The following is a 12375-nucleotide window of genomic DNA, read 5'->3' on the forward strand; positions in this document are numbered from 1 at the left end:
GAGGGTAAGTAGCACTCCAAACCCTTGCACTCCATTAGGAGCAGGGCATCTGGTGGGTCTATTTTGCTTTACTGTGGACAGGCTGAGAGCTAGGAGCATCTGCTCAGCTTTTTGTCAGTGGCTCATTTTTTCATAATTTGCTCTCCGTGGAGCATATTTTCGGCTATAGAGAGGGCTGTGGCACCCTAGGGACTATCCTGTGCCTTAGAGGAAGCTAGGCATGAAACTCCTAGTGAGACTGGAAACCCCCTCATTAGTGCCTCAGCAAGAGAAACCTGGACTCAAGGAAGGCTACCTCCTCCTCCCCTTTCTCCCTGTCTTTGCAGTCTTCGATAAATTCTAGCAGCCATGGGCAGACAAGGTGCTCAGACTCTCAGTGCTCTTGTCTGCTACAAAGAGGAAAAACAAGGCAAACCTCCCTCCTGCCCTGTCTCCTGACCTGTACCCTGCTGGGGCTAAGAAAAGAGCCAGGCACCTTGCAACAGCAGGAGGAAGGACCCAGATGTCACCAGGGTGCAGAGGCCCCATCCCATCCACCAACAAGAGAATGCTTTTTTTTTTTTTGAGTTGGAGTCTCGCTCTGTCGCCCAGGCTGGAGTGCAGTGGCTCGATCTTGGCTCACTGCAAGCTCCGCCTCCTGGGTTCACGCCATTCTCCTGCCTCAGCCTCCCGAGTAGCTGGGACTACAGGCACCCACCACCACGCCAGGCTAATTTTTTTGTATTTTTAGTAGAGACGGGGTTTCACCCTGTTAGCCAGGATGGTCTCGATCTCTTGACCTCGTGATCCGCCCGCCTCGGCCTCCCAAAGTGCTGGGATTACAGGCGTGAGCCACCGAGCCCAGCCAAGAGAATCCTTTTGAATATGAGAAAAACAGGCAGAACTAGGGAACCCCGTAAGCTTTTTCAGGCTTTAAGAGAGGAAGGAAGAAGTGATTCAGGTCAGGAGGAACATGCCCCAGGAATGGTGAGGGCATAAAGTGGGAAGGGGGCGCTGTACCAACTCAAAGTCAGCAGGCAAGGAAGGCTGGCTGAGGCTGGGGACTAGATGGGTGAGGCTCGGTTCCTCAAGGAATGGAAGAAGACAAGGGCCTGGGGTATGACATGCCAAGTCCAAATGTCTGCACAGGTCCCAGGGGTTCCGGCGGGGCACATGGCAGCAGTAGAAGAAGGGAGTTTAGAATTTTTTAGGTGAGAGGGCAGGGGTGCCATCACAAAGACAGGACCCAATAAGTAATAAACTCCTGTACACATCTGTTTCATATTATAAATACACATTATATACAAAATAATGTTATAAAATGTAGAAAGGTCAGTGCTTCTGATTCTTAAATTATTGAAATACTAGACTCCAAAATAAACTACAAAAAAAAAAAAAAACAAAATAAAAACTCATATTATTGATTTCTGAAGACCAGCTTTGAAGGTGGTCTGGGGCAGTAGTGGACCACAGCCCAGGCTCGAGGTCGTGGAGATGGGCTTGAGGGAGGAAAGGGCCCAGGCGGCCGCAGCACCTGATTTCCCCCTCAGTGGAATTTCCAACATACTGCCCTGAGTGCCCCAGTTAGGCCTGGCACCCTTGGCTGGTGGGAGGGGCAGGCCCTCTGCCTGTCTGCTTATAGGAGCCCAGGGCCAGAGGGTGGTGGAAGCCGGGTAGACGGACATTCTTGCCCAAAGGGCCTAGACCAGAGAGCCAGGCCTGCATACGGTAGTGGGAGGCATGGGGCAGAAAGCACTCCCCTCCCTCGAGCACTCACCTCACCTCCAGGGCAAACCCCGCCAAGAGACGAACCCAGTGGTTTTCCAGCCCACAGGAGGCCCTGCCCTCACTGGCCCCCTCCCTCCTTTCTGATTTGGGCTCAACTGTCGCCATGGAGCCTGGGCCAAAGGCACTTTTGGAAACAGGATGCCAGTGGAGGTCACAGCAGCTCCAGGCCCCATGGGGCTACTGCCACTCTCTCTGGAAAACAGGCCGGAGCCCCGGAAGGAGCCCCCTGAAGGCCACTGCTGGCAGGGCAGTTCCCAGTGGCATCTCTCTTCTCTTCTGTTCCCCTGGCTGGTGCAGCTGCCAATCTGATGCCAGACAGACACCCAAAGGTGTGGAAGGGTATTGCATCTCTTGGCAAGTTCACAGTCTGTCCGGTTCCTGCCATTCCCTCCTCCTCCTGAGAGCAGCACGTTGCATATGAAAAACGTCCCATCCAGGATGCAATGTAAACAAAGCAGAAGGAAGGTCCAGCCACGGGGCTGAGCAGGGATGTCCAGGTAGGCTCCTGCCTTATACCTGGGAGCAAGCGGAAGGCAGGGAAACAGGTTACCCTGGGCACGCGCACTCCCTCCAGGCCCTCCCTGGGCCTCCCTGGGAGGAGGCGATGGGGCAGGCAGAGGCTAAGGGCAGGTAGGGCAGTCCTCCCCAGGCTTCGGCCCAACACACACAGGGGCCTGGGAGCTTGTGCTCATGAGGTCAATGGAGGAAGCCAGTGGGAAGGGGCAGGAAGGGCACAAGGGGTGAGGGGCCCCCTCACCCATCAGAGGCTGGCAAGCAATGCCGTGGCTGCCCATACAGCAGGAAAGGACCAGACCAGGCTTGCCGCCATGGTTCCTGTTTCACACCCTTAGTGGCAATGAGGCCAGCAGGGACCCAAGAGTCCACTGAACTTGGCCTGCCAAGGCAGGGTTCCGATCTACCCTTCAGGAATGGCCCATGGGTCAAGAGTGACCAGGCCACTTTCCCACCCACAAAAGGCAGAAGGGAAGGCGAGCCCAGCACTCACCTCCGTGGCAATGACACATTCGTTCCTCTCCTCTGATATCAAACACACAGACTGGTACATGGAGTCCCTGGGGGAGCATATCGCTGATATCCGACACTCTGGCTTTTCACTGAGGGAACACAAGACAGGCGTGTAAGGGAGGGACGGGGAGAGGCTCAGGGGGAGGGAGGACCCTGGAGAGCCAAAGGGCACCTGCAGGGTGGTTCTTGGGGAAGACACAGGAGCTGGACGTGCCCAATGCTGGGCTGCTATGGGGGGGCACTTAGGAAAAGGTCCCTAAGAGAGCCACAGGCCTCCCAACCTCACCAGAAGGGTCTGAGCCCTGCAAAAAGCCAGTGCTGCCACTAGAGGCAAGCCACACTGTGGAAAGACGGAAGTCACAAGAGACACCCTAGGGACACTTGACATGTGTGAATGAACAAATGAATGAATGGGAGGGAAGGACAAAGGACCCCTGACAGAAATCCTACTGCAGGATCTTCCTGTCAGTAACAATCTCTCAGCTGCTTAACTGCTTCCCACCTGGTCTAGGAGGAGCCCAGGCAGAACCATGTCGGGGCCAGTGGCCAGGCCCTGGGCTTCTGGGTGCCACTCACCTGTGTAACCGCAGTGGCGCCTTCTCCCCTAAGCTCTTGTCACTGTGGGGAAACTTTCCTGGCATGGTCCCCCGCCCCAGGGGCCCCGGGGCCAGATTATAGTCCAATGTGTGGTTTTGCTGTTTGCCACAGTTGGACTTGTCCAGGCCACAGTCCACTTCCAGCTCCTTCTTCTGGTTTGTGTTTTTAAGCTGGGCGGCAGGAATCAGGTTGTCCTTCTGGAAGTCCGACAAGTTGTTCATGGCCTCCCTGCTGCCGTCGTCTGGCCGTCGAAGCCGTAGCTGCCGCACAGCCACTGCCACCATGCCCAGCAGTACCAGCAGCACTGCCAGCCCCACGCCCAGCGAGACGGCCACCCAGGGGAAGCTGGGCGGCAAGCCCACGGGGAACTCGCAGCGGCTGCCCACAAAGCCATAAGGGCAGTTGCACACGAAGGTGTCTGTGGAGAGGTCAGTGTAGCAGGTGGCCCTGTTGAAGCAGGGGCTCGAGGCACAGGCATCGATGGATGTTCGCACCTCACAGCGCCGGCCAGAGAAGCCGGCAGGGCAGGTGCACATGAGCCCATTCTCCAGGTCATGGCAAGTGCCACCGTGGGCGCAAGGGTTACGGGCACAGTCGCTGACGTGGCGTTCACAGTAGGTGCCCGTGAATCCAGGACGGCAGCGGCACATGCGGCTTGGACCTCGGTTCAGGCACTGTCCCCCTGTGAGGACGCACGAGACACAAGTCAGTGATAGCCTGGGAGCCCCCTGGGGCAGGGTGTGGGAGCCCCATTCCAGGAACACGCTTGGGCCCTTCTACCTCCACGTGCAGAGCCCATTACAAAGAGAACTGCACAGTCAGGAGACCTGGAGTTTAGCATGACCCTGATTCTCTCGGCCTCAGTGGGCTCATGTATAAAAATGACTAAAAAAAATCTTCCGGAACTTTAACGTAGAATCAGACTGATAGGCTTGAGTTTGGACCTCAGCTGTCACTCTCTGGCCTGAGATCTGGCACTTGCTGCTTAACCGTGTCTCTAAGCCTCAGTTTCCCCATTTGTTAGACTGGAGTAGAATGCTAGCCCCTTCATGGGATAGCTAGGAAGGTACATGAAGGCAAGAGCCCATGTTTGGTATATAGTTAATGCTCGGATAAGTACGATCATGATTGTTTTACTTCATCTTCACAACCACATGAAGGACAGAGGACAGGTATTATAGTTTCCCATTCAGTGATGAAGAAACGGCAGTGCCAGAGGCCTCAGTGAGAGAGCAGACTCCCTCTCAGCCCTTCCCACCCCTCTCCAGCTCCTGAGCGCTGCCTGTCTGCCTGCCTCACAGAGGGTCACCTGGGAGCCAGGTAGACAAGGATTACCAACAGGCTTTGTGCCTCAAAAGGTGCGAACATTCAAGATGCTTCATGCTACCTCATGCTCTACCTGGGCACAGGGCAAGATGAGGCCTCCAGGAGCAGGGCTCTGACTGAATCACTGCCTCCTTTGAGGAGAAACACGAAGCCTCCCACATCCCTCTCTCCAGCTTAGGACTTCCTGGGGAGGGTCAGAGGCCACCCCAGCCAGGACAGGGTTCTGACATGGGAATAGGAATGGAAGCTATGCAGGGTGCACACCACCCTTGCTCCTAAGGCCTGCGTGCTACTAACCATCTCCGCTTCCACAGCCCCCCAGCTGATCAAGCGAGCTCTTCGCCCTCCAGAGCAGATGGGGGGCCACAGTGGCAGACAATGCCTCGCTCCTCTCCTGACCCTCCCTCACCAGAAGTCTCTCTCAGCCCCAGGGCCAGTCCACCAGGTTAGCAGGGCAGCAGGACGCACCGTTGGCACACGGGTTGCTGGTGCACCTGTCCACTTTCTTCTCGCAGTTGGAGCCGGTGAAGTTGGGGGGACATTCACAAGCATAGCTGGCCCCCTGGTTGCGCTCCCGGCAGGAGCCCCCATTGAAGCAGGGGGAGTCTGCGCAGCTCAAGGTGCTGTGTTCACAATGCAGGCCATAGTAGCCCGGAGGACACAGGCAGTGGTAGCCATCCTCCTGGTCCTGGAGAGAGACCATAAAAGGGCCAAAGTCAGACCCTGGGGGGGCAGGGATGCATGACTGAAGGCTGGGCTCCACCTGCCCACAATGCCTGTCCATGGCTGTACATCCACTGGCTGCCTAGGTTAGGGATGCCCAGACACCACCTGATACCTCTGTCTTCCTACGCTGGTCTGGGCCTCACCTTACAGCTGCCTCCATTGCGACAGGGGTTGCTGTCACACTCGCTGAGCTCCAGCTCACAGTCCACACCAGTGTAACCTGGGCGACAGGTGCAGGTGTAGCTTCGCTGCCCACTGTTGGAGCACGTTGCCCCATTCTTGCATGGGGAGTGGTGGGTGCAGTAGTTGAGATCTGCAGAAACAGGAACCAAGGAGCTGAGCAGGGCCAGGGAATGCATTCACCTCCAGGCTCCTTGCAGTCCATGTTTGCCCTCATGTTTGGCTCAAAGACACCTCAACTCAAAGTCTCCCAGGCCCAAACATCCTTCCTCCCCCACCAATAAAATCTATCTTTCTTTCTTTCTTTCTTTCTTCTTTCTCTTTTTTTTCTTTTTTTTTTTTTGAGACGGAGTTTTTTGCTCTGTCGCCCAGGCTGGAGTGCAGTGGCGCAGTCTCGGCTCACTGCAAGCCCCGCCTCCCGGGTTCACGCCATTCTCCTGCCTCAGCTTCTCCGAGTAGCTGGGACTACAGGTGCCCGCCACCACGCCCGGCTAATTTTTTTTTTTTTTTTTTTTTTTTTTGTATTTTTAGTAGAGGTGGGGTTTCACCGGGGTCTCGATCTCCTGACTTCGTGATCCGCCTGCCTCGGCCGCCCAAAGTGCTGCGATTACAAGCGTGAGCCACCGCACCCGGCCTCTCTTTCTTTTTTTTCTTTCTCTCTCTCTCTCTCCCTCCCTCCCTCCCTCTCTCTCTCTCTTTTTTTTTTTTTTTAACAGTCTCGCTCTGTCACCCAGGCTGGAGTGCAGTGATGTGATATAGGCTCACTACAACCTTCGCCTTCTGGGTTCAAGTGATTCTCATGCCTCAGCCTTCTAAGTAGCTGGGATTACAGGCATGCGCCACTGTGCCTGATTAATATTTGTATTTTTATAGGGGTTTCACCAGGATGACCAGGCTGGTCTCGAACTCCTGACTTCAAGTGACCCACCCACCTTGGCCTCCCAAAGTGCTGGGATTACAGGCCATCGCGCCCGGCCTAAAATCATGTTTCTTTTTTTTTTTTTTCGAGACGGAGTCTTGCTCTGTCGCCCAGGCTGGAGTGCAGTGTCATGACCTCGGCTCACTGCAAGCTCCGCCTCCCGGGTTCACGCCATTCTCCTGCCTCAGCCTCCCGAGTAGCTGGGACTACAGGCGCCCGCCACCACGCCCGGCTAACTTGTATTTTTAATAGAGACGGGGTTTCACTGTGTTAGCCAGAATGAAAATCATGTTTCTTAAAGCACCTTGAATCACATATGACCAGTGCAGTCAACCAAAAGTGAAACAACACAACTGGAACTGGAAGACGTCCTGCCAGGGAAACTCACAAACTGCCAACCCAAGTAGGATGAAGATAAGGAAGAAGAGCGGAGGGCAAGGCCACATGTCGGGGAGGAAGTCAGAAAAGGCTTCATGGAGGAGGGGCAGCTGAGATAAGCCTGGAAGGAGGGATAAAATTTCAACAGGTAGAAGTGGTAGAGGAGAGATGAGAGCCACCATAGGCAGTAATCAGGCATTTTTTAAAGGAAGAGGTGTTACAAGGGTATTTTGAAATATAAGTATTTGTTTTTTTATTTGGGATGGACAGGGAGGGAGAACCAGACAGGGTAAATATATGGCCTGCAAGTGCTGTGTTTGCATATGATGAGTATATGACTGTGTCACCTGGGAGCAAATATGGTGGAGAGGGAAGAGAATGAGCAGGAACCAGGTGTGTGAGTGTTGGGGCGGGGATGGTAGTAAACGGACAGACACACACACACACACACACACACACACACACACGCAACACAGGGACTGAATCCTAAGCTCCTTGTTGACAGCAAGTCAGGGCCTAGGCAATTTATTTCCATCCTGGCAAGCCCTCCGCCCACCCTACCCAGGCCTGCGCTGGTGTCTCTGGGCAGCAGGTGCACCCATTTGATCCTGAAAATGGGAGGCACAGGCTGCAGCTGGCTAGCAGGATGCAAGAAAAAAGGCTTCCTCCTCCCCCAAGGTTAGGACTGAAAGGCCCCTGTATAGCCAGAGAGTGACTACCTCTAAACACTAGGTAGAGACCGCATGGGTTCAGGCAGGTGGTAACTAGGTAAGAGCAGGGGAGGCCGTTTGTGCCCACACCGAAAAGTCAGTTAGATGCCACTCCGCCCAGAGGCCCAGCTCACCCACAGCCTCAGGTGGCTGGTGGGCACACCCCACCAGACAGCTGTTTCGGGGAGAGCTGCTCAAACAGCCCTGGAAGGTAAGCAAACACTCAGGGGGTTAATAGGTAACTACGGGGTAGAAAGAGGAACTGAGCCTGCCATCCCTCTCTCTTTGGCCTTGCTAGGATTTATGAGTGCAACCTCCAGGCTGCCGACCTTGTCACCCTCCTGGGTTCTTCAGCCACCCTGGCTCCACCATCCCCTGCCTCCGCACCTGGAGAAGGACCCACTGCCTCATTCTGGGCCAGTTGTAAAGATCCTTAAAAGACCCAAGATCCTTGGAAGATCATGGGAAAGCCAAGTCTGCAGTCACCAAGTAAGAAGGATCCAGGTGACAAATCGGATTTCCACCCCTCAGCCCCATCTCTCCCGCACCCTCTGCATCCTCTCTTCACCCTGACTCACCTTGGTCACAAAACAGGCCTCCCCAGCCCTCATCACAAGTACATTGCCAGGGAGTGCTGCAGGTGCCGTGGCGACAGCCATTGTGGGGGATGCATTCGTTACACAGCCGGCCCTGCCAGCCTGGGCGGCAGCTGGGGAACAAGAAAGAGGCAGAGTGAGGTGAGAGGCCTTGGCCAAGGGAGGGCTCCCACTCACCACTTCCTGTCCCCTACTCACAGGCACTCTGCTGGCTTGCTGCAGTAGCCATTCTGTTCATGACAGCCCGAAAGACAGATAGCTAAGGGAAGAACACAGAGCTGGGTGAGGCTGGGATACCAAGGACTCTTAAGCCCCATTCTCACCTGCTGGCCCTGGGGGTCCCCTAGCTCTCCCGGGCCCACTTCCTACTCCTGGCCTCCCAGAGGAGCCCTGAGTGTCTTAAAGCGAAATGATGGCACAGGGAAGGAGAAGCCAAGCTAGATGGAATGTCATGATGGGGTTCTTGTGGGCTTTGGCATGATGGGAGGAGCACTGGGAAGAGAGAGGAGGTCTGAGGCCAAGCCCACCCTCAGCATCCCTGAGGCTCAGCTAGTAGGAGGCCCAGACCCGCTCTTCAAGGGAGGCAAGCTGTGACCAAGAAGCTCCACTGTGTTTGCTCAGGGGACCCTCCCCTTACACACAGGTGGGAGCTTGACTGCTTACGCTGTTGGCAGTATTCCCCAGTCCAACCGGGCAGGCAGGACAAGTTGCCATCTGGCTGGCACACATAGTGGCCGAAGTGGTCATTGCGCTTCTTGCACAGGCGGGAGCAGTTGTCTCCATAGTAGTTGTCACTGCAGATGACCCGGTAAGAGTAGCGCAGCCTTGTGAGGGTGCTGGTTTGCTCATCCAATAACCAGTTCTGACCCACAGCTAGAGAGCCCTGGATAGCGATCTTGCTGATGAGTGCATCTGGTGGCAAAGCCTCTGAGGGGGCAGAGGGTCGGGTCAGGGAAGGGTCGCCAGTCCCCAAGGGTGCCAGTGACTGCTGGCCAATGTCCTTCTTGGCTGTGATGATGGTGATCAGCCAACAAATCAGCCCAGTTATCCAAATGACCCCCACCTGCCAGCAAGAACAGGCCAGAGGGACCCAAAGCCCCGCTACGTAGCTGCCCTATGTGTGTGCATGTACAGGGGTCCTGATAGTATTCAAAAAGGGGACAATAGAAGGATGTTAAGATATCCCAGGGTCTTGGAGGCAGATAGGGAGGGGAAAGAGGAAAAGAGGTCAAAATGCAAAAAAGAGAAAAAGAAAGAAAAGCTCCCCAGGCTAGAGAGGACCCTGGGAGCAGGGGGTCCTTTGGTGCCCATTCAGGGGTTCTGCCTCCAGAGGTGGGTAATGGTTTTCTTTTTTCCTTTTCAAAGTGAGAATTGTTGTGCTGCTGAAATATCCTTTTCCTCTGTGTCAGAACAACATCCCAAAGCCATTATTCCCTTTCCAAAGGAGCGGAATTCGCGAAAGGTGTAAAATACAGGAAGGGGCCCGTCAGCGGCGCTGGCAGCTTCAGCCTTTCTCACCGCCGTACTCCCCGCGTTCCCACGCCAAAAATAACCCGCAGGAAACGCAATTGTGCTCTGAGTCCAGGCAGCGAGCGGAATCCGAGCGTCCAGCGCGGGGCGCAGCTCCAGGCCAAGCTAAGCGTCCTGCCTCCCACCCCCAAGCCCGCACTTCCCCCGCCTAGAACAGATTAACTCTTTCGGCGCTGCGCCGTGTCGCCCCCCTGTGGTGGCGGAGCGAGCTACTCACCTGGCCGCAGGTCGTCTCCTGGCGCGTGCCAAGCTTCGATGATGAGTGAGAAAGTACCCTGGTTAAGGGGGTGGGGGGACGGAGAGATGGCAAGATGAGCAAGCGGGGAGAGGTGAGGGTGCCTTGCAGCAGCCTGTTTAATTAATCTAATTGCAGGATTCAGTTACTGCGCCCGGGTCAACATAACGGGGCTGCGCACAGTGTAGCGCTTGAGCAGGGAAGGCGAGAGGAGAACCCCTGGTAGAGGGAGGGTTGAGGGACGGGAGAGTGTAAGGGAGAGCCACCGGAGGAGGGGGTGGTAGGGTATCGCACCCGAGTGGTAGGTAATGAAAATCGTGTCCCAAGAGCTGGGGACGGGAGGACATAAACTGGGAAGACGGAGACTGGTGAGAGCCTTTTCTGGGATCAGTCTCAGGAGAGAGTCGGGAAGAAAGAGCCAGGAGAGAATGCATCCTGGGCTTTTTGGGGGTGGGGGTGTGTGTGCAAGGAAATCTGGGGAGGGGGCTTTGGTCCCAGGGCGCCTCCTCTCTCGGCTTCTGCGACCTCCCAGTGCGCCCAGGCTGTGCTCACCGGCCAGGTGAAATTGAAGGGCAGTTGGAGAGGGTTGCGCCCCCCACCGCTACTGTCGTCCCGGACAGCGAAGGAGTTGGTGCCCAATACCGGCGTGGAGACGCTCCCGAAGGTGCAGGGTCCGGGCGAGACGACCGCCTGGAAGTGCTTAAGGCAGACGCGGAAGAAAGTCCGGCAGCCGGGCTCGCAAGGCCGCCCACTGGCCAGTACGCCGCGCTCGTTGATGAACTCCTGCAGCTGCAGCTGGAAGACGCCGGAGCCGGCCGCGCGCTATTGCACAGGGACCGAGGGAAGGAGGGAGGGGACCGGTCAGCTCAGCTGGTGCCCGGGGCTCAGGCCCAGAGCGCGGCAGAGGGGACGGAGAGGGCGCGGGACGTGTTACCTGCTGCCAAAGTGCCACCAGCAGCAGTAGCGCCCAGCCAGAGGCGCTCCGGGACACTGCCGCCATCCCCTAGGGCGTCGCTCTCTCCACCCGCGGGCCCTCAATCTGGCTCTGTTCGCGACGCCGCTTTCCCGCGCGTCCGCCAGCCGGCGGGGTCCCTGAGAAGAGGCGCTCCTCTCGGGACGCTGCTCCCCCTTGGCCTTCTCGCTAGCTCCGCTACAGCGCCGCGGTAGGTAATCCAGGTGACTACAGCTGGGCGGCGACCGCGCCGAGGACGCGTCTTCTGTCTAATCCTGGGGCTGCAAGCGGGCTAGTGCCAGTGTACGCTGTACCAAGGCGGCTGGGGCTGCGGCTCTTGGCCTCGTGTTCCCGGCCTACGCGCAGCGCCGCTACTGAAACCTGCGCGCTGGGAGCCTTCCTTATATATATTGGCTCCTCTCCTCGCCGCCTGTCACTCAGACTCATGGTCATTCTCCCCTCCCCTCCCGGCCTCTAGCTGCTACAGTCCCAGCGCCGCCCGGAGGGGGCCTCCGCCCCCGCCGCTCCCCCCTCCCCGTCAGCCAGTCGGGAGCAGGTCCCCGCCCCTCCGTGCCGCTCCCAACCTCTAGGTCTCCCAGCTCTGCGCGTGCCGAGGTGACCAGTCCTCCGTGATGGCGGGGTTAAAGGCTGAGACCTTGGCCGCCGGAGGATAGAGGGGTTGCCCGGTAATGGGGCAGGAGGTGAGTGGGTGGTTCAGGGATGGTCTTGGGGGCGGAGACACTAGGTAGTCCCTGTAGGTTGTGCATCCACAGCAGGCGCTAGTTACCTAGTGTTTCAAAGCAGGTAGAAAGAACTTAAGCCCGGAATGCGAAAACCAGCGCTAGGGAAATCCGATCTCCTTTTCCTTCTTGGAGCTTCTGGAGCCCTTGTCTCATCGGCCCCCAACCTATGCGTGCCCAGCTACCACGCGTCCCCAGCGCAGCAGGGAAGCCAGCAGAAGCGTTAACCTCTCTGTGACCACTCTGAGCAAGGCTAGGGGCTAAGAGTCTAAGGCTCGGGGCCCTCTCTGTGCACCTGTTGGGCGTTTCCCTCTCTAGCTAAGGGGGGGCGTGCCCAGCGCGTGCCTTCTCCCTTCTGCCCCCTGCCAGGGCTCGGCGCGTGCCAGAGACCCAGACGCGCCGTCCCTGAGGTGGGGGAGGGCGGGGCGTGGTCCTGGAGGTAGGAGGGGGGCGCGTCCTCAGCTGTATGGTAATAAGGTTCTGGCCCCGCCTCCAGCGCGTCCCCTCACCTGAGTCCCGCTTCAGTTCCTGCGCCCACTGCCTCCCCCCACCCAGGCAGCCCCAAGCCCCCGGCCGCGCCCTGTCTCTCCGCTGGGGCAAGGAGGAACTCTCCTGACGCCAGAGTTGGCTCAGGCCACTGGAGAATCAAGGTGAGGGACTGAGGCCGGGTCGGCCCGGGTCCTCGCCTCATAA

At 57.2% G+C, this 12375-nt stretch overlaps 1 protein-coding gene across 1 annotated transcript; it reads right to left on the reverse strand.

Moving 5' to 3' along the window:
* Positions 1–1233: 1233 nt before the first annotated feature.
* On the reverse strand, positions 1234–11403 carry DLL4 (delta like canonical Notch ligand 4). The gene is made up of 11 exons (XM_030814282.1): positions 10925–11403; positions 10543–10812; positions 9973–10030; positions 8889–9152; positions 8424–8484; positions 8208–8338; positions 5586–5755; positions 5185–5404; positions 3370–4072; positions 2774–2882; positions 1234–2283 (listed from the first exon to the last, which is right to left on the reverse strand). The coding sequence occupies exons 1-11, from the start codon at positions 10988–10990 to the stop codon at positions 2278–2280; spliced, it is 2058 nt and encodes a 685-aa protein (XP_030670142.1). The 5' UTR covers positions 10991–11403; the 3' UTR covers positions 1234–2277.
* Between the last annotated feature and the right edge of the window lie 972 nt (positions 11404–12375).

This window comes from Nomascus leucogenys, chromosome 6 (genome assembly GCF_006542625.1).
Source record: "Nomascus leucogenys isolate Asia chromosome 6, Asia_NLE_v1, whole genome shotgun sequence".
In the NCBI taxonomy this organism is placed as follows: Eukaryota; Metazoa; Chordata; class Mammalia; order Primates; family Hylobatidae; genus Nomascus; species Nomascus leucogenys.